Source organism: Sus scrofa, chromosome 3 (genome assembly GCF_054392235.1).
Source record: "Sus scrofa isolate SSC_HxYL_T2T_F1_AM1 chromosome 3, Sscrofa_HxYL_maternal_Yorkshire_Landrace_v2.0, whole genome shotgun sequence".
Taxonomy (NCBI): domain Eukaryota; kingdom Metazoa; phylum Chordata; class Mammalia; order Artiodactyla; family Suidae; genus Sus; species Sus scrofa.
This window is the reverse complement of record NC_139385.1, coordinates 124,610,159-124,632,026: the sequence shown is the minus strand read 5'-3', so window position 1 is coordinate 124,632,026 and position 21,868 is coordinate 124,610,159. Positions and strand designations below refer to the sequence as shown.

The window sequence follows — 21,868 nt, the reverse complement described above, 5'->3', positions numbered from 1 at the left end:
GGGGGTCCCCACCTTCAACCTCACCCCACCCGTTGTGAGTGCCTTTATTATTCTAATAAGTTTCAGTCGGGACCGGCCAGGGCTGAGCGCTCACATGTCTCTCAGGCCATCTACTCCCTCCCCAGTCCCTCGAGAGGTCAAGGGGTCAGAGATAGTTGTCTTAGCCTGGAGCCTTCCCCCTGCCATCACCTGCTGGAGAGCAGGGGCTGGGCTATAGACCGCCCATCACTCACCGGGCACTCATCATTACCCTCCCAGGGCCCCGCCCCGTCTGCTGCAGACCAGGCGCTGCAGAGATGCTTGGGAGGGGAGGGGGCGGTAAGAGAGATTCAGCAGCCCATCAGCTTTACCGGGCCAGCGAATGGCCGGCTGGGCTTCAGACCCACTCGCTACACCCATTCCTCCTTTTCCTCCCCACCCCCAGGAGGCTCCGTGCTTCTCTGAAGAAGCCTTGTCTTGGATCCCGCTGCAGCCTGGAGCCTGACATTCCACTCAGTTGTATTCAGGCCTGGGGGGGATCATGACTTTGGAACCTTGGGGCTGCAGTTCTGTTTCCACCTGCCCGCTGCCAAGCTAGTCTCCAGGCCTCTGTGGCTCTGAGCAGGGACCACACTCGGGGACCAGGTGAGGCTGAACCAGGGCAAGATGTTAGCTCAAGGGGAGGGCAAGGGGGGCCCCTCTACTCACCACAGGATTTCATTTCTGGTCAGGAAGGTCAGGGCCTGCAACGACCACGGGGAGGTGAACAGTCCATCCCATCCTGCCCATCCTGGCCCCCCGGGGAGTGGGGAGCTTCAGAGGTTGGGGAGGTAAAGCTCCTGTTCTCATCGCACAACCAGGGAACCGAGGCTCGAAGGCCTTGGCAGTGGATGCCCCAGGGGGTGGCAAAGGAGGACACGGAGCCCCACCCCCTCCCCGTCTCTGATGGCCTGGGGCAGGAGATGGTTTTTTACAGACCTGCAGAGAGGATTGGAGACAAGGCTAAAAGCATGCGCTCTGGAGCAGGAGACAAATGGGGGGGCGGGGGGGTTCTCCGGGGCTGCTCTGGGTCACAGGGATGTAGGTTTACCAAAGGCGAGGGCCCCCACTCCCAGCCTGGTAAACTCTCCTGCTTTGGTTTTGTTTGGGGTTTTTTTTTTTTTTTTTTTGGTCTTTTTTTTGCTATTTCTTTGGGCCGCTCCTGCGGCATATGGAGGTTCCCAGGCTAGGGGTCGAATCGGAGCTGTAGCCACCGTCCTACGCCAGAGCCACAGCAACTCGGGATCCGAGCCACGTCTGCGACCTACACCACAGCTCACGGCAACACCGGATCGTTAACCCACTGAGCAAGGGCAGGGACCAAACCCGCAACCTCACGGTTCCTAGTCGGGTTTGTTAACCACTGCGCCACGACGGGAACTCCCTCTCCTGCTTTGGGCAAGAGTTTTCCCTCCCATCCCACGTGCGTCCGGAAGCCCCCGCCTCTGCCTCATCTCCCCACCTGGTATTCTTCCAGGTCCTCCCAGTGCATCTGGTACCTCAAACACTGCCCCATGCCAGCCCTGCCCTTCTCGCTGCCAGCAGCAGAACCTCCACCCCAAGGGCTCCCCAGCTGTGCACCCAGTGACGGTTGCCATGGAGACCTACATTCCACCTTCTGCCCATTCTACCTGAGCCTCTGTGTGGGCAAAGAAACAGATTCCTGTGGTCCTCGGGGCCATATCACCCCCAGAACAGCAGACAGAAAGGCAGCCCATAAAAGGTATGAGAGTCATACTGTTGGCTCAGGAGTCACACTGCCCGGGTTCGAATCCCAGATCGGCTGCATGATGACAAGACATGTGACCTTGAGCAAGTTACTCAGTCTCTCTGTGCCTTACTTAGTTTCCTCATCTGTAAAATGGGGCCAGCGATCATGGGATTGTTGTGAGGACTGAATTCAGACGGGTAAAGAGGCCTGGTGCATAATAAGGGCTCGGTAGGTATCAGCTACTAGAACCATTAGTCCCAAGCACTATGCCAGGTGTGGGGACACAGAGATGAGTCAGCTTGGACCCTGATGTCACAAAGTGGCCCAAAGAGCACAGAAAAGGGCCTTCTACCCCATCGGTCAGGTCCCCGAGGGAGCAACGGGCACACTCAGATGAGGATAATAGGCAGAGGGTCTAAGAAAGGGACTCTCCAAAGTCAAGGTCAGAGTGTGTGGAAACCAGCCAGGACAGTATGGAATCTGGGCTAGGAAGCACAGGGCAGCTGCCAGTCCTGGCCCCATGCCCATGGAATCAATACCCCGGTGCCACCCCCTCCCCTTCCTCCCGTCTGCTGTGGGCACAGAGCACAGAATGGAGAGTGAGTCTAGAATGATGCGGTCCAGCCTAGACATCAACGCTGAAGGCCAGGAGGGTCCCCCCAAAGCTGTCCTGTCCCCAGGTCTGCACAGCCACCCTCGTTGTGTCCGTGTCTGCATCCTTGTCCTTGTACCCATGTCCTTCCACGTGCTCTCCTAGGTAAAAGCCCAGGGCTTTCTGATCGAGCTAACGTCTATCTCCGGAAATGCAACCCCTCGCTCCTCTTCCTCTGTCCCCCATGGAGAGGAAGAACCCAGGAGAAACCCAGGAGTCCTTATTTACTTGACAGGACAGGTGAGGTACCTACCCCGGGTGCTTGGCTTGACTCTGGGGACAGATGGTGAGGGTGGTCTCAGCCCTCGAGGAACGAATACTTGCCACACACATGCGCACACACGCACAAACACGCACGCAGGTGCACACACCCCAAGGGAAACTGCGCAGGTGTCGTCTCAGAGGTCATATGCGTTATGAGTATTTAGAAGAAGAGACGGCTGGGTGGGAATCTTCACGTAGGTGGTGACATTTACATGGGTGTTAACATGTGGTGGGTAACATGTGGGCTGGCTGCATCACTTCTTGCTGCATCACCTTGGGCAAGTCATAAAACTCCTCTGAGCCTCAGTTCCCTCATCAGTAAAATGGGAATAATAAATCCCTACTTTATAGGACTCCTGCAAGGCTGTCATTAAATGGTAAATATACAAACCTCTTATTTAGCAAGGTGCCTGGGGCATAATGAGTTCTCAGTAAAAGGTAAACTCTATTACTCTTTAAAACTGGGCCTGACAAAGTAGATGTACATTGAATGTGAGCAATTTCAAAACTGTATTCTCCCTCCCCTGCTTTCCCTTTGGTAATAAGTTTGTTTTCTATGCCCGTGAGTCTATCGAGGAATAAATGAGGTGTTGAGGATTTGCATATACACTACTATCTATTAACTAGGTAACCAGCAAGGACTACGGCATAGCACAGGGAACGCTACTCAGTATTTTGTAATACGGGAAAAGAATCTGAAAAAAACAGACATTTATGTGTGTGTAACTGAATCACTTTGTTATATACCTGAAACTAACACAACAACGTAAGTCAACTCTACTTCAATAAAAAACTAAATTCCGGAGTTCCCATCGTGGCTCAGTGTTAGTGAACCTAAGGTCCATGAGGACGAGCATTTGATCCCTGGCCTCGCTCAGTGGGTGAAGGATCCGGCGATGCCGTGAGCTGTGGTGTAGGTCGAAGACGTGACTCAGATCCTGCGTTGCTGTGGCTGTGGTGTAGGCCGGCGGCTTCAGCTCCAATTCGACCCCTAGCCTGGGAACCTCCCTATGCTGCGGGTGTGGCCCTAAAAAGACAAAAGACACACACACACACAAATTAAATTCTCACTTCAAAAAACGAATTAAATAAAATCGGACATGGAAGAAAGGGTAGGATGTTAGCAGGCAAAGTCCACGGTTTATCGCTTTTTCCATAAACCCTCTGAGCATCTGTTCTCATGGACTGAGCAGCTTCTCTGCCAGGTGTGTCTGTCGGAGGAGTGTCTACCTGTCACGCTCCAGGAGCTCTGGGGAGGGCGGAAGCTGGCCAGGTTCAGTGATGCTGCGGGGTCACTCAGCTGGCTACTGGCCGGGGACGAACTGGAGCCTGGGTGCCCTGGTCCTGGGGAAAGGTCACAGGATCAGGCCCCAGAAGGCTGCCTCCTTCTCAAGTCTCGCTCAGCCTTCCAGTTTCTGAGGTGGGAGGGGCCGCAGGCACAGATCAAACTCTAACCTGCCGCTCAGAGTTTGTCGTGACTCCTTACTCGACACCCATGTACTGAGCCCGGCGGTGGAGACAGCCAGTGTGAGGAGGCCAGAAGCCATAGGAAAACCCACACCTATTCATCGAAGCGCTATGAAAGAAGGAAAGCCAGGGTGGAGGTGGGTGGGCTTGAGAAGCTGCCTGCAGAGAGGCCTTTGGGGCAGGGACCTGAGGGACCAGGAGAGGGGAGCCAGGCCGAGAAGTCTGCAGAGTTTTCCAGGCTCGGAAACAACCCCTCCAGCTAGAGCTTAAGGACGCTCTGCGGTTTTCCTTCTATTGGTTTGTCCTGTCCCTTCCGTTTTGAAAATGATGCAGGTTTGCCATTTTTACCTGTGATATGTTTCCTTTATAAATATATGTTTAAGGAAAAGAAATAGGAGCCCATCTAAAGAAAAATATTAAGTAGATAATTAGACAGAATACGCCAGAAATCACAAAGATGTCACTCTCATCTCACACACAGGTAACCAAGGTTTGCAAACTCTGCCACCGCCGTCCTCTCCCTTTTAGGTTTCATCTTCATCCTCTCATATCCCCCCTCACGCCCCACCACCAACCCCCTGCCCGCTCTCCCCTGCGCACAGGCTCTGATTTCCTCCCAGAGAGAGGGTTTTCATTGGTTCCTACAACTAACAATAGTCACAATAAGAATATCACCTTACTTTTGCATCTCTTTGTAATTCCAAAATACTTTTCTCTGTGCCATCTCATTTGCTCAAGAAATAAAAGGCTATGCTCCTTGAAAAAGAAAAAACAGAAATGAAAAATTCCCCAGGCGATTCTGCCTTCAATACACTAACCAACCAGCATCCCTACCCTCCTCCAGCTTGTTACATCTCTCAAACTCCTCTTTGGCAGAGATTTTGAACGGGGTGTAATTGAAGAGAGCGGGCCCAGGCCTGCCCGGAAAGATCCGCACGCTTCCCCTGCAGGGTCTGTCCCTGCAGGAACCCTCTGCGTGGGATGAAATGCATTCTTCGCAAGGTTTCTGTCACCTGGCAATGAACTCCACCAACGGTTAAAGCTGCAACCCCAGCTCCCATCTGATTTCGATGTTTCTTCAAAGTCAAAAACGGTCTGAGAAGGAACTTGTGTCCAGCATACCTACAGAATGCTAAAAACTCAACAATAAACAAGGCCAATAAACCAACTGGAAAAAAGAAAAAATGGGCAAAGGATTTGAGCAGACATTTCTCCAAAGAAGATATGTGTGGCCGGCCCAGGAACTCATGAAAAGATGCTCACTATCGTTCACCATGAGGGAGAGGCACATCAAAACCATAGTCGGGTACCACTTCGCACCCACTAGGATGGTGAGGATGCAGAGCCGTCATCCACGGCTGATGGGGGTATTAAATGGTGCAGCTACTTTATTTTTATTTTATTTATTTATTTGTCTTTTTGCTATTTCTTGGGCCGCTCCCACGGCGTATGGAGGCTCCCAGGCGAGGGGTTGAATCAGACCTGCAGCCACCAGCCTATGCCAGAGCCACAGCAACACGGGATCCGAGCTGCATCTGCAACCTACACCACAGCTCACGGCAACGCCAGATCTTTAACCCACTGAGCGAGGCCAGGGACCGAACCCGCAACCTTATGGTTCCTAGTGGGATTCGTTAACCACTGCGCCACGACGGGAACTCTTTTTTTTTTTTTTCAAATGGTGCAGCTACTTTAGAAGAGACTTTGGCAGTTCCTCAAAATACTAAGGAGAGTTACCATATGTTAAAAATAAGACAATAGGCCCAAAATGGAGTCACTCATGCAAGGCCCCACATCATCAAACCGAAACTTAGTTACTGTTTCAGCTTTCCCAGAAATGGACTCTCAAGCCAGGCCAGCAGCAATTGCTTGATCAGTCCTAGTGCGGTCATCAGCCTGCCAGACCCCTGCCCTCCCTTGAAGAAAGTGACCTTGACAACCAATCCTCTTTTTGCTGCTAGACCTTCCTTGCTCCCTCTCCCTTCTGCCTATATAATTTTTCACTTTGTACAGCTCCCGAGAGCTCCTTTCTAGCTGCTAGATTGTTTGTCACCTGATTCATGAATCATTGAATAAAGGTAATAAGAACTTTAAGATTTTTTCAGATGAATTTTGTTTTTTAACACATATGACCTAGCAATTCCACTCCTAGGTCTATATACCCAAGAGAAATGAAAACATTTGTCCACATAAAAAACTTGCATGTGAATGTTCACAGCAGCATTATTCCCAACAGCCCAAAAGTGGAGACAGCCCCGTGTCCATCAACTGATGAATGGATCAATAAAATGTGACATATTCATACAATGCAGCATTATGAGACCATCAGAATAAATGAAGTATTGATACATGGTACAGTATGGATGAAGCTTGAAAACATTACATTAAATGAAGGAAGCTGGAGTTCCCTGGTAGCCTAGAAGTCAAAGATCCAGCATTGTCACTGCTGTGACACAGGTTCAGTCCCTGGCCTGAGGAACCTCTGCATGCCGTGAGCATAGTGGAAAGAAAGAAAAAGAAAAAGGAAGGAAGGAAGGAAGGAAGGAAGAGAGAGAGAGAGAGAGAGAGAGAGAGAGAGAGAAAGAAAGAAAGAAAGAAAGAAAGAAAGAAAGAAAGAAAGAAAGAAAGAAAGAAAGGCAGCTCTTCACAAAAGGCCATTTATTGTATGATTTTATTGACATGAGATGTCCAGAATCAACAAATCCATGGGGACAGAATGTAGATTAGCGGTTGCCAGGAGCTGGGGGGTGGAGAGCTGGGGGGAAGGGGTTACTGCTAACGAATGTGGGGTTTCTTTTTGGAATGATGGAAATATTCTAAAATTAGATGGTGGTGATTGTTGTATGACTCTGTGAATACACTAAAAAAATACTGAGTTGTACAATTGAGTGAACTGTAGAGAATGCGGAGTTTATATATACATATATATGCGTGTGTGTGTGTGTGTGTGTGTGTGTGTGTGTGTATAATTTGTCTTTCTAGGGCTGCACCCGTGGCACACGGAAGTTCCCAGGCTAGGGGATTGAATCAGAGCCACAGCTGCCTGCCTACAGCCACAGCAACGCCAGATCTGAGCCACATCTGTGACCTATGCTACAGCTCATGGCCACACCAGATCCTTAACACACTGAGCGAGGCCAGGGATTGAACCTGCATCCTCAGGGATACTAGTTGGGTTCTTAACCCCCGAGGTACAACAGGAACTCTCTTAATAAAGTTTTTACTAGAAACAACTTCAAGGGATAGTTTCTGTCCTAACAGTGACCAGCACATAGTAGGTCCACCATAAATGTTATGAAAGGAATGTGTAAATGAGATGCTAGATCATTTCAGATCTATTTCCGTGAGTCTTGCAGCTCAGAGGGGCTCCATCCACTGCAATCAGTGCCAGGAGCTCTTGCTGGAGCATGTCACTGCCCAGCTCTGAACATCAACTAGATTTTTGTTTGAATTCCCTGTACCTGAGCAGACTGGAAAGCTACTCTCTGCCTGGAGAAAGGATTCTCCAAATTTTTATGGTGTGGCAAGAGCAGGTCAAGGGGTACAGACCCTGGCCTTTGCAGGGGCATCCTGGCAGGCAGGAAGGAAGAGGATGCAAGGTCTGCCCTTCCTGTCTTGGGGACAGAGGAGACGAGGAAGGTACAGAGGAAGCCTGGATGCTGAGAATCTCAGTGCTCGAGTCACCCTACCCTAAGCTCCCTGGGGGCGGGGTGGGCCGACTGCCTTGGAGTCTCGGCTGTTTCCAGCACAGTATGGAGTGAAAGGGAAGGGGAGGTGTGATCACGACAGAGCTCCTGGCTTCCCTGGCCATGCGGGGGCCCCGGAAGCTCCCCCATCCGCCAGGAAGAGCATCAGAGGGGCTTTGAGCTCTAGCGAAGGCCTGGGCAGGATGCAGAGCCCAGGAAGGCACTTTCCCAGGGACAAATGGGACACCATGGACCCCCACCGTGCAGGTCAGCACCCAAAGGCCAGGTGGGACAGTCATGCGCCAGTGGACTCCAGCAAAAATGCGCAAAACAGGCACAGATCTAAGGATGCCTCCCCATGGCCAGGTGAGCCCCCCTCATGCACCCAGATACTGACTCAGGGTAGAGAAGGGGTGACAAAACCTGAAACACTGAATATGTACACAGAGGGACTGTCTCTCCCAAAGAGATGGTCTAAACCAGTTCAGTTTCCCATTTTCATGGTCTGGGCGGAAGGGTAGTTTGAAACAGAGTAAATCTTCAAACAGATGAAACATTGATACGGGAAAGCAAGCATTCAACTTGGAAGTCACTGAAATATTACGACAGCAAGTCTAGGAGGTGGAAGCTTGAGAGGAAGATCTGAGCAGGTGTAGAGAATAAACTCTCTTTTCCTCGCACACATCAAGGAAAGGCTCCACGAGGCCAGGCCAGGAAGAGAACACCGAAGTAAGAGCAGCTGGAGGAGGGCCTGGGAAGCCAGGGAGAGCTGGGGCCTGGGAGGACCGGTCCAGGGAAGCCCTGGTGACCCTCACCAGCCATGCAAGCTAGGCTGGAGCCTGGAAACTGACAGTAGAGGAAGGAAGTGGGGCGGGGGAATTCTGGCCAGAAGCACTGCACCCTGCTCACCGCCTTCAACCAAGACGGCTGCTCACCACACCACGTGTCACCTTTCCCGTCACGCTCCACCCAAGGATAGTTGTCCTGCCTCTGCGTCTGGCTTCTGGGATGAGGCTGGGGCGTGGGCCTGTGCGTGGAGAAGACTGAGCCTCCTGAGAGGTGAGCAGGGCTCCCCAGGTGTAGTGGGAAGCAGGCAGGTGCCTCTGGGCACAGTGCACCTGCCAGGTGAAAGGTACAACCCTCCGCAAATCTCCACACTCAGACACCTGCCGCAAGTTCTGGGGTCCCCATGCCACCTGCACTTTACTAAGGGGCCACTATCCCCTCGGGTTTGATAATAAGCTAGAACAATTCACAGAACTTAGGAAAGTGCTAGGCGGAGGACGACAGATTGATTAGCAAGCGTACCAATCAGGAGCAGCGATATGAAGAGACACACAGTGGAAAGTCTCAGCGAGTCTTAAAGGGGACGCTTCTGTGTCCTCAGGATGCATCCCCCTCCCAGACCATTGATAATGCAACCCTGACCAGGAAGTGCTCCCCCGAGCCTGCGTTTGGAGTTTTTATTGGGGTTTCATCATGTAGGCATGGTTGAGTGAATCAGCGGTCACGTGATTGAATTTCATCTCCAGCCCTTGGCTCCTCAGCAGAGGTCGGGCTGACATCAGCTGGCTCAAAACCCAACCCTCTAATTACACGGCTGGTCTTTCTGGCACAGCCAGCCCCCCATCCTGAGTCATCTCATTAGCATGAGCTCAGACATGGCTTGCAAGGCCCACCCTGAAGAGTGAACACACTCCCATCACTTGGGAGACCCGAGGACGGAGTGGTGGTACCTCCCATAAGCCAGGGACATGAGCCCCCCAAATTCTTTATTACACAACACTAGGAAGTCTGAGGTGGGGTTGGGGTACCGTTAGAGAAACGGTGAACTAGATCCCATCTTTTGAAAAGAAAGAGCCTCCGTGCTCCCCAGAGGAGAGTGAAATTTATTTGGGGGTTAAGCAGATTCTCCCAGAGGAAAAAGGTGGACCCCGAATTATCTTGATATGTAAATTTTGTGTGTTCTTCTCCACTTTCTCATAAGAGATATTTTTCCCTTTAGTCTCCCATTCACCTTGCCCGGGGAAAAACTAAAGTTATTATAGCAGAGGCAAAGGGCTAGAAGCAGCCAAGTTTCTTTTTTTTTTTTTTTTCTTTTTTTTTAATTAACAAACAGGCTTTTGAGAATCCAAAGGGGAAAGCCAAGGGAAGCAGGGTCCAGAGATTATGAAAGAAGGACAGGAAGTCTTATACCATCAGGGAGGCTGGGCAAAGATCTTGTAACTAGGGGCACTACCACTGCCCAGAGGAAAAGGTCACACGAGTGACCCATTTCTTCACTGGGGGCGGGTGCCCCATCTCGGGTCCAGCTCAGCCATCACTCAAGGAGGGGCCGGCAGAACAACAGTTTGCATCCCAAGCTCTGCTGAACCCCATCTGAATTGCCCGGAAGGACAGACACCCCCCCACTCCCATTTCCAATGGCTCAGGACACCACAAAACTCTGCAAAAAATGTTTGGGTGGTGGGAGCTGGACACTCAGAGGGCAGAGGATTGGTGGGGGGATGGGGGGAAAGCCACGGTTCCTATTCTCGTGTGGGGCTAGACAGTGGTGCCCCTGCCCCTCTGTGGCTTATATCAGATGCCCTGGCACCCCGGGTGCCCCCCGACCGCCAGTGCTGCTGCGAGGACAGGTCTAAGAGAACTTGGTGCATCTCCAAGGGTGGCCTCAAGGATTCCCTTTGGTTTTCTGTTCCAGGACTGCTCTACCAAGAAGCCTCCTCAGCCTGCAGGAAGCACAGCCTAGAAGCTCAGGGTGCCACTCTTGACGGTGACCAGACACCCATCAGGGTGGGAACGGGGGGAGAACAGCTCTCAAGCCTGTGCTTCGGGGCGACAGCTCTGGAAGGCGCCCTGTAGCTTCTCGGCGGGGCCTGATGCGGTCACGGCCCTTGGAGACAGAGGGACCTGGACACCCCCACTGCCTCCAGTGGGGCTCTTCCTCTTTCCTCGCTTCTCTCTCCAGCCTCGCCCTCCTGTCCTGGGATGGCTCTCAAGTCCAGCACCTGCACAGAAGTCCTGGTTTCAGTCCTGCTTTCCCAGACACCTGGCTGGGGCACCCGCAGCATTGTGGGGAGCTTCTGGGGGTGCTGCCCTGCTACGCGAAGGATACCCCAAAGACTTGGCCTCCTGACTGGGACGGTCCTGCCTTTTTAGTTCTACATTTCCAGGGACAAACCATAAGGGTCCCCTGCTTGGACGCCTTCTTTTTACAGCAGAGGAAGCGCTCCTGGGATCCCGCGGGGCGATGTGGCAGAGGACGGTCTGGAAGCCGGCTCCTCCCCTGGCCTCCTCCCTCCCCACAGGCCTCTAAAAGCCGCTTGCTGGAGGTCACCGAGCCAGTTTAATGCGATCCTATCTGTGGACATATCTTGTAAACTTTGAAGCATTATAAAAACGCTCTAGGTCGTGATTGGTGCCAGACCTGGGACTGGAACCCAGATCTGCTGGCTCCCCAGCCAGGGCATTCAGTCCAGCAATAAAAAGATGCGTGAGATGGCAATTTTGGATTCCTTATGTTTCCAGGCCCCTTTGCTGGGGAGCAGAGACGCTTGCTAACTAGAAACCCCATCCCAGCACCCACTCTCTCTGCTGGGCCTTCTCCATGCTGCTTTCTGCTGGGTGGCTGCAGGGGAGGGGGGTGCTGGCTGTCCTGCTCTGTTTTATATTCCCTGATTCAAAAAGTTATCTACAAAGCTTCTGAGATGTCCCAGGCGCTTTGCTGGTGCTGGGGACGCTGTGATCACCAAGACCATCACAGCCCTGGACTCCGGGACAGTGGCATCTACGAGGGGAGAAATGCAATCCTTCAATAATCACACAGCTCTTTCTGTGCCGATGCTGTGACCAGTGCAGGATAGAGTGACACCCAACCAATTCTAGGGGTCAGGGAAGTGTCCTCTGAGGAGGGGACGTTTAGCAGAGACCTGAACAGGAGAGACACAGATGGGAGAGGAAGAGGGCATCGCCCAACAGGGAGCCCGGGGGATACAGGAGCTCCAGGTGCTGGCTCTGGAGGAGAAGCCCTGAGGCTGGGATGGTGTCAAGGGCAAGAGTCAGGCACCAAAAAGAAAAAAAGAAAAGGAGTCAGGCAGCGAGAGCCGGGCAAGGGGCTTGGGGGAGAACTCGCAGGGCGGGTGGCTCCCTGAGGGTTTATCTTCAAAGCTTTCCTAAAAGCAACGGACGTCATCGAACGGTGTTATGCCGAGAAATGACATAATCAGATTTTTGCTTCCAAGGGCTCATTCTGCTCATTGGGTGGCTGGCGAACACGCTGGAAGGAAGCCAGCCCCGCTTTGGGGAGGAATGTGAGGAGACTCCTGAGTAAGGGAGGGGAGGGAACGGGGCTGGGACAGGGCTGTGGTGGCCAGAAGGAGAGAACGGGGTGAGTCCTGGCGCCGTTTTCGGGGGGAATCCGCAGCCCTGGGAGATGGGGTGGGGGAAGGGAGGCCACGTGGAGGTGGTCAAAGGCAGCCCCTGGGTTTCTGGTCTAAGCAGCCGAAAGGCAGGTGGAGGACATGCCCCTTCCTGAGCTGGGAGCCAGGAGGAGGAAGAGATTGTGGGGAAGAATGTGATTTTGGAAGCGTTGAGTTTCGGGGCAAGGGCCACCTGGAGATGACAAGTGACAGTTAGATAAGGGGGGTTAAGAGCTTAGAACAAAGGGCTGGAGGCGGACGTTTAGAAATGTCCAGGAATAGGTGAGGTTAGAGCACAAATGAGAGCTGCCTGGAACCATAGGGGTGGTGGAGACAGGCTCCCTGCCCTCGGGGAGCTCACGTTCCAGCGGAGCCGGTAGAGGATTCCGCTTCTTGCAACATCAGAGTGGTGCTTTAGGCACCAATTCTCTCACCAAGAATAAGCTGGAGAGGATCCAAAAGCCATGACTGCAGGCATTCGGGACCTGAAAGGTCAGGATCAGGAGGCATTGGGAGGATGGGAATAACACGTGCACATATACATATGTGTGTAAAACACGATCACGAGACCCTACGGCACAGCCCAGGCAAATCTACTCAATAGCTTGCAATAATGTACATGGGAAAAAAGAATGGATGGATACATGTTTATGTGTGACTGATTCACCTTGCTGTGCCCCTGAAACGAATTCAACACTGCAAGTCAACTCTACTTCAACAAAATTTTAAAAAAGAGAGAAAGAAAGACAAGCCAGGATCCCAGAGAGATGGGAGTAGGTGGAAGTGACATTCGGCGCTCTTCTTCCCCTTAAGGAATTCCTGACTCATGAGCGGCTCGGGGCCAAGAGGCTAAAACCCGAGCAGAAAGCAGTGGAGGAGCAGCTGAGAACTTGAGTGAGAGGTTGCTGCAATCTCATAGGGTAAGAAGACAAATCTAGAGTTCAAAGGATCCGGGCAAGCAGGACCCCAGGGCCAAGATGTCTGGGAAAAGAGAAGAGAAGCAGTCAGTTCAGAATTCCCAGGCCCTCCTCCCCGAAGGCATCTGCCGACTTAGAAGCCGCCTCCAGTGAGGCGGAAAGCCCAGCTAAGAGAGGGGGAAGCCGAGCAGAGTTTTTGGCAGAAAGAGGAGGCTGGGGGAACAACTGGAAATCAAAGGCCCATCCGAGAAGAGGAGCCCCAGGAAACAAGTCAGATTCCCAGGGAAGTACCCCCAGAAAGGTGAGGCGCTCGGAGCCTGAGTGGGCCAGAGACGGAGCAGCCTGCCAAGTCTGACGGCCAGCTTCAAGCCGGCTCAACCCAAGGCTGGATTAAGATGGCCTTCCGACACTTGAGTGGAAGGCATTCCAGAAAGCCAAAGTAAATCCTCTCTGTGGACGTGCAACATCCATCAGAGCCACGACTGTATCTCCGTAACAGAAGCAGAGCCGCCAGTGATCCAGAGCGTGGAGTTATCTGATACAGACTTTGAAATAACTGTGATGACAGTGGTTGAAAAAATCGGTGACAAGATAGAGAATATCGCCACCGGAGAGCTGGAATCTGTGCAAAGGACTCACATGGAAATTACCGTGGCATGGAGAGAATTCGGCAACTAATATCCTCCAAGGATGGCTGAGTTCCCGCTGTGGTGCAATGGGTTAAGATGCCAACTGCAGCAGCTCAGGTCGCTGCCGAGGTGCCAGTTGGATGCCCAAGCTGCAACTGGGGTGGCAGCTGTCGCTCGGATTCAGTCCCTGGCCTGGGATTGAATCTCTGGCCTTTCCATATGCCGTGGGTGTGGCCATGAAAAAGAAAAAAGAATGGCTCCTGTTTTTCCATTCGTCCAGGCGAAAGGGCACCCCAGGGGCAGCTAATTGTTCCAGGAACCCCTCGGGGGGCAGCCTGCAGAAAGGATGAGGGCGGGAGGCCTGTGTGCAGGGCTGGAGGGAGCACATTCCTCACAGGAAATTCAGGGAAGGCCCGTTGGAACCACTGGAATTGAAATGTTGGATAAAGAAATTTGCATTCTGTTCAGCAAAGGGTGATCCGTAGATCTGTTTGTCTGTTCATCTGGGTCTCTGGGTTTGGTTTGCCTCGGGGTCAATTTAGAGAAAGTAAAGAGAAAAAAAAACAACAACAACAAAACCCAATAGTTTGCATATTTAAAAAATTCCTTTTTTCAAACATTCAGAAATTCAATATCTGCACCAGGACTCCATCCACAACGTGTTTCATCTTGGGGGCTGTTTTTTGTAACACTGCATAACAAGGCTGCATTACCGTTTCGGACTGTAGCATTGAACTTTTAAACAAATTTTGGTATTGAGCAAGACCCTTTTCCACCGGTTTATTTTGTCCTTCCTTTGCTGACCTTGTAAACGACTCCATTGCGAAATGCGGTTTGTCTCAGAGCGCCTCTTAACATCGTATCCTTTAAAATAGGGATTTTTTTCCATTGCATGGGAGACCCACAGCCACGTCTTCAACACACCCGCACAGCAGAGCAGGACTTCTCACTTCCACTTACTTAGAGACATATGGTTTTCATCAGCCACTTCACTCTTCTTGGCAGAAAACATGGCAGCGCTTTAAATTGTATTTCGCAGACAGCCCACTCCTCGCACCAAGGCCCTCTTTGCTGTTCTCCCACCCCTGCTGTCCCATGTGGCCCTGTCTCCTTTGCCATTCTCAAAGGGTGCCCCCCACCCCCGTCCCCTGCCAGGCAAAGCCCATGGGTTGGTCGCCCGTCCCACCTGCCAGACCGGGTCAGTGGAGCGCTGAAGCAGGAAATCAGCCCGAAGGCCTCTGGGAGCTGGAGCCGACCAAGCTGAGTGTGAATCGGCTGTCAGACGAGAGGCTTCTGGAAATTCGATTGGCCGGACAGCTGGGAGCTATTCCTCACGGTTGCAGAGAACGGGCAGCTGATGAAAACGATTCAGGGTTGGGAGACCACGGCCATTTGGGGTGTTCTGCCCCCACGCTGATCCCATGGGAAAGCCAAGCACCCCCCCCCCCACTTTCCATGGGTTCCCCACCTCTGTTTCCATCCATTCTACCCTTCCTGGCATCACTGTGAGGGAGCTGCAAGGCTGTCACCTTCTAAGCTGGCAGCAAAGATTGATGAGCCCTCCGTCCCCCTGGACACCCTTCCACTGGAGGCTGGTTGAGCCCCACTGGCGTCTAAAGGGCCAGAGGGAAGTGCCTGAGTGCCTCGTGAGTGCGGCCCCTACAGCAGGTGCTGAGGGACCCAGGTTGTCCAGCATCCTCAGCATCACCTCTTTCATTGCAACCACTGACCACTTCCGCCTCCAAAGATCCCCGAAATCCATACAGGTTTCTCCATCTCCTCGGCCTCACCCTGGTCTCAGGCACCCTCCTCTCTTACCTGGACCGCCATTCAAGCCTCCCAGCACGTGCCCCTGATTCCACTCTGGTCTCCCCTTAGTGTGTGAGGCAGAGTGATCTATTAAACACATAGATCAGATCAGGCCAGGCCCCCTCGGAACGCTCCTCAGTGACTTTCCACTACACTTAGAGTAAAGCACCAACTCCTCCTTGTCATGACCTACGGGGCTTTCATCCCGAGGGCCTCGCCCTCCCTCACCTTGCCGCAGCCACTGGCCTCCCTGCAGCCCCTCGGAACCCCAGCATCCTGGACCACCAAGGTCAGGAGCCAGGAGGGCCTCTGCCCCCCTAGGCGAGCTTGGTTCCAGGCACCACCATGTGCTCCTGCCCCAAGGGAACTGTCCTCTCCCAGGACCGGGCTCCAGTTCCCCTGGTCCACTGCCTCATTGCTCAGATGAAGACAGAGACCAGATAGGTACAGGGTTTGGCCAAGAGTCGAAATGAGGTTATGGCCAAACCAGCCATAGCCCTGTGCCTTGACTCTTAAGGCAGAGCTCCTTTCTCCTCCCTGGGCTGCCCGGTCAGGGACTGCCATGGGCAGCCCTAGGAGGAGAGAGGAGCCGGGTCCACGGTTTGTGCAATATCTGGGAGTCCAAATTCCATTCAGTGTCCTTCCTCCAGGGCCGAGGAGGCCCTGGGGCTCTGATTTAGATGGATGAACATTTCTGGATGCTTCACATGAGCTAGAGACCCCAGGGAGTGCTGGGGACTTGCCAGGGTGTGCTCACCATTCTTTGAGCATGTGGGGCTCCCAGGGCCCTGGATTTGAATCACACACTGTGGGACCCTCAGCCTCATAGAGACAGATCGACACCCGGCTGGCAACAGGGCTCCTGGGACCTCACTGGAGGAGAGTGAAGAGGGCTTTCCTGTGCTCCTCGTGGCTGGTGCTCTAGCTTGGGGACAGCAGGCAGTAGGAAATAAGGGCTTGGGCTGATTTTTGAGAAGGTTTTTGCACTGGGGAACGTAGGGTGCGGCGAGGGAGGTGCTGACAAGGGAGCGGTGAAGCCAGAGGGGGAAGGAGGTATCCTACTCGCCGGGTGGGGCCAGTGGAAACATCTCTGGGTTCCAGTTAAACTTGAGCAGCGGGAAAGGAAAAGCTGTGGGAGGACCCGCTGTGGTGCAGGGGAAACAAATCCTACCAGAACCCATGAGGATGCGGGTTTGATCCCTGGCCTCGCTCAGTGGGTTAAGGATCCAGCGTTTCTGTGAGCTGCGGTGTAGGTCGCAGACGCGGCTTGGATCCTACGTTATTGTGGCTGTGGCAGATGCAGCTCTGATTTTGACCCCTAGCCTGAGAACTTCCATATGCCAAGGATGTGGCCCTAAAAACCAAAAAAAAAAAAAAAAAAAAAAAAGAAAAGAAAAGAAAAGAAAGTAAGAAAGGAAAGAAAAGAAAAGAAAAAGCCTTGATTTGAACAACCAACAAAATCATTCTAGCACTTCTGCCTTCCAAGGGGGTGGCATAATTCATATCGAACAGATGATGAATCTTTACATGCCTGTAGAGACTGGTAGGGGAAGGAATTAAGACTAATAATTTGATTGTGTTAAAGGAAAAAGCAATTTCAAGACTGGCCTTTAATGTTTTCTGAGCCGGCAGCGACCTACCCTGAGGCAGAGGCAGGGGATGAGCTGCTGGGGGGGGTGGGGGTGGGGGAATGATGCAGTGGGAAGTCGGCTAGGGGCGGGGCCGGGGGCTGGACACGCCGTGGATGCTGTGGGTGGAGGAGAGCAAGGGAAGGCCTGATAGTCACCTATAAGGTGTTTGCCAGGCAAAGATGCAAGGCAGCTCTTGCAATTATGTGAAGGAAAATGAGTAACCTATCTATGCCTATGCTAGGGCTACTTTGCAGAAATCAAGGGAAAAGATCCATGTTTCACATTTGCCTTGACACAGGGCAAAGGGAAGAAAATAGCCTCAGGGGGCAAAGAGTAAAGAAGAAAGAAGGAGGGAGGGAGGGAAGGAAGGGATGGAGGGAGGGAGGGGGGAGGGAGGAAGGAAGGAGGAAGGGAATTAATTCAATAGAAACAGATAAGAGGAGATTGGGAACACATCCCCAGAAGTCTTGCAGAAATCCCTGGGTTTCCCTCTATTGTGGGTTAAGGGTTTGATCCACTTCCCCCAGGATATTGAAATGCAAGGTGACCCATAAAATGGTAGGATTTGGGGACACCCATCCTGGTAGACATAGGGTTTTAATCTTGCTGTGTGACTTACTAAGTGATGAGGAAGATGAAACTGGGCAGGACTGGGGAGAGTGCGAGCAATCTCTAAAGGGCCCCTGCGGTGATCCATCCCCGGGAAGTCTAAATCCAAGCTTGCTGGGTTGATGGTAGGTCCTCGGCTCCCTGTAACGGAGGGGGTTATGGAAACCCTTGTGGGCTCTGGAAGGAAGTGGGCTCACTATTCCCTTTGCACATGCATGCACACACATACACACACACACACACGGATAATGATAAGGACAGGTCTGGCCCAAGTGTCTCCCTGCCCCCTTCCTCTGGATGTTTTTTTGTTTGTTTGTTTTGTTTTTTTGCTATTTCTTTGGGCTGCTCCCGCAGCACATGGAGGTTCCCAGGCTAGGGGTCGAATCAGAGCTGTAGCCACTGGCCTACGCCAGAGCCACAGCAACTCGGGATCCGAGCAGCATCTGCAACCTACACCACAGCTCACAGCAACGCCGGATCCTTAACCCACTGAGCAAGGGCAGGGATCGAACCCGCAACCTCATGGTTCCTAGTCGGATTCGTTAACCACTGCACCACGACGGGAACTCCCTCTGTTAAATTATGGATCAGCTCATTAACGGCCAGTTGAGATGACTGAGTAGTTCCATCTAAATTTCAGGGAAGCCCCGGAATCCTTGTGGCCAATAATGAGGACACGCTCCTTTCCACTCTCCCTTCTACCTAGAAATGGAAGCGATTTAAGGTGCTAGCCTCTAGGAACTCCCCGGGGGGTAGAATCAAGTCTCTTCATTCTCTCCAGCGGTAGAGATAACTCATATCACACATCGCCATGACCATGGTCCCCCAAAAGACCTCCCCAGAATTTGATCCACGAATATCAACTTTTCTCTCGAGTTCTCCAGAGAAGACTCTTCTAGGTACTTGAGTGTAATATACAACCTTGAGAGAGAGAAGGTCTCCCAGGGGTTCACATGTGCACGTCTCCACCTAGGGGAGGCTGACCTTGGGGGGAAGGGTCTAGACACCATCGCAAACATCCAGTGAACGGAGGACATTGAGTCTAGGGAAGAGCTACTCAGAGAGGACACACCACGGTTAGAAATCTCTTGCATGAGCAAGAGAAATGTGGCAAATTAGAGTAAATAAGAAAAAAACATCGGTTCATGTAAAAGGGAGGATTGTGTAGGCTTCAGGAATGGCGCACTCTCTGTTTTTGAGAAGATTACAATCAACTCTACCCAACTCCCAGGGAACAGGTGTCCCACAGGAAAGGGATCTGTTACCTTGAGAGGACAGAAGAGGCCCTGGCCAGACCAAGACAGCAGATGTCCACTCCAGCTGTCTACAAATCTATGAGATATTCTTCTGGGTTATTTTTTCTTTTCAACATGACGCAAATTTGGTCACATCACCGTCTTGCTTAACATGCTTCAGCGGCTCACCAGGGTCCATAAGATAAAGTCCAGCTCCTTCACATGACTTACAAAGCCCTCCATGCTCTGCCTCAGCTCCCTGCTCAGTAGCGCCTCCTACCCACTCTCTGCCCAGCTCTCTCCTCAAGGTATCTTTACACCCAGAGCCAGCCAGACCTCAGTCCCTCACCAATGCCTGAGCCAGGCTCTCTCCCAATTCTCACAGCAAAAGGCAAGCAGACAACGTTGCCTGAAACCTTTGGGAGAAAAAGGGATGTACGTACCAGAAAGTATCCTATAAATTCCTTGTTCTCAGAAGTGGCTCTGCTGAGAACCCACGGCCCTAAGCTAACATCAAAGTCCTTTGCAAGCCCATTCCCCACTTTGCCTGCCAACTGTCTCCATGTGGCCAGGAATGGATCTCTTCCCACCACCAGGTGTCTTCTAAGTAGCCCCTTGGAGTCTAGGTCTAAGCAATGACCCCACTCCCACCCCAGCTCCTGGAAGTAGTTTTCCTTCTCACTCACAGATAACGGTCTGCTTCCCAAGCCCTCTTGTCCTGCCCTAGAATGTGCCCCTTCTCTGCTTTACCCACAGTAGGCATACTGCAACAAAATACCTGCCAGGACGTTTCCCCCAAGGTGGGATGCTCAGGTTAAAACAGCACCTCGGGTGGGACACCAACTCCCAGGTCTAGGCTGGGCTGTGCCGGCCCCGTCCTGGTTATTTGCACAGTTGTTTTCTCCAGTCTAAGCTGAAGAAGTGAGCACATCTCTCCCACATTCTTCTCCATATCAGCTTCTTATCTTGTACAAACAACTGATCCCAGAGTAACATACACCACTTTGCGAGAACACACCAGTTTGAGGCATAGGGTCGTCTGATTCCAAATTAGGAGATGGCGGTGCTCTAAAGAAAACAATGCTCAGAGGCAGAATTCTACAAATCATTCAATGTATATTACTCAAGGGTATTCACATTTTAGACTATGAAATCTCCTTCAGCGCCCATCAGTGTTTGCCCATTCTCACCAAGGATGATAAATCCTTGCTTTATACTAGGATAGCTAAATGCGCCAACTCAAGGGGGACATTTAAAAATGAAGGGACATCTTTCATAATGCAAATTTGAGTCTCCATCCTAAAAGGTGGAGAGCTTGTAATTCCAAACCAGCATTTTTTTCCAGCTTAAAAAAAAAAAAACCCAATTTATCATAATGCTTTATAAAGCAATTTTATAATTCCAAGACAAAGGACAACAAGAAGAGAGGTTGGGTGAAGGCTGATTTCAAAGTTCTGTCATGGGACCCCTATTGAGACATCCAATCAAAACAAAAAAATTATCAGATGTGGAAATTTCCCAAACCTGCTTCAAACAGTGAAATGTTGCATAAGTTCTTTTAAATTTTGTTTTAAAACATAGCTAAGCTCAAAAGCAAAAAAAGGACATTTCTAGGCACAAGAAATGAAACTATAACCATAGAGGGTTAGAAGGGACAAACTCCAAAACAGAGTAGGAGGAGGCAATAGTGACGTCACGCATAAGAAGACTTAATAGGAGTTCCTGTCGTGGCTCAGGGGAAACGAATCCGACTAGCATCCATGAGGATGTGGGTTCGATCCCTGGCCTCGCTTAGTGGGTTAAGGATCTGGCATTGTTGTGAGCTGTAGTATAGGTGGCAGATGTGGCTCAGATCCTGAGTTGCTGTGGCTCTGGTGTAGGCCAGCAGCCATAGCTCCGATTTGACCCCTAGCCTGGGAGCCTCTATATGCTGCAGGTGCAGATCTTAAAAAAGAAAAAAAGAAAAAGAAAAAGACTTAATAACTCAGAGCACTTACAGGATTCTTGTGGAAAATAACCCCCGTTGAAGATGAGCTCATAGACAAGCTCCAAGGCCAAAATAGACATGCCACTGGCCCAACGAATGGGGCAATTCACTCCAGAGGAACCGCACACTCAAACATGACCTGAAAAGGGCCTTGAGGTTGATTAAGTGTTTAAAGAGATAAAGGCCAATATAATGAGAGTAGAACATTATGAAATCAAGACAAGAGGATTTTCAATCTTTGACTCTAATAATTGTGCGTTGTGTATTTCGCTTTGTAGTTCTGTTTCATTTCATACCCTTGGAAGTTTTGTAAGGTGCATATACACTTAGAATTACTGTGTTCTCTTGGTGAATTCATCCCTTTATCCCTGTGAAATAACGTTCTTTATCCTTGGAAATAGTCTTTGCTCTGACAGCTTTCTTTAGATTTGTATTAGCCTGGTATATCTTTATCAAACCACTTACTTTTAACCTGGATCACAAGTTGTCACAAATTACCACGCTAAGGCAAAGATGTGAGTAATGGGGGAACTTTGCAATTTTTCTGTAATTCTAAAATGTCTCTGAAAATAAAGTCTATTAGAATTTAAATGCTATGAGGAAAAAAATGACAGCACGGCCCCCATTTTACTAGCACAGATCTTGACTGAGGAGGTATGGTTTTGGCATAGCAACCATGGCAAAAACTTCCTACCTCTGGAAGTTTGCAGACTGCAGCTAGGGTATTTCCTCCAGTGGCTCAGTTCTGCACTGTGGCTTTGGAAGCTGTTGTGATCAGCACAACCTAAAGTCTTTTCCTCCAATGTCCCCTGTAATTCTGGCAGCTATACGTACC

General features: G+C 51.3%; 1 protein-coding gene across 5 annotated transcripts in view; it reads right to left on the bottom strand.

Moving 5' to 3' along the window:
- CIB4 (calcium and integrin binding family member 4) overlaps positions 1–21,868 on the bottom strand; it is a 98,398-nt gene that overhangs the window by 48,684 nt on the left and 27,846 nt on the right. The window contains exons 1-2 of one of the 5 annotated variants that reach the window (XM_085019922.1): positions 1,481–1,595; positions 688–722 (exon numbers count right to left, since the gene is read on the bottom strand). The exons of 3 other annotated variants lie outside the window; for them this stretch is intronic. In XM_085019922.1, the coding sequence (XP_084876048.1) occupies positions 688–722; positions 1,481–1,534 (89 nt within the window). In that variant the 5' untranslated portion in view covers positions 1,535–1,595. Of the gene's footprint in view, positions 1–687; positions 723–1,480; positions 1,596–21,868 lie in introns of those variants that run through there. One more of the 5 variants, XM_085019923.1, reaches the window with a different exon arrangement.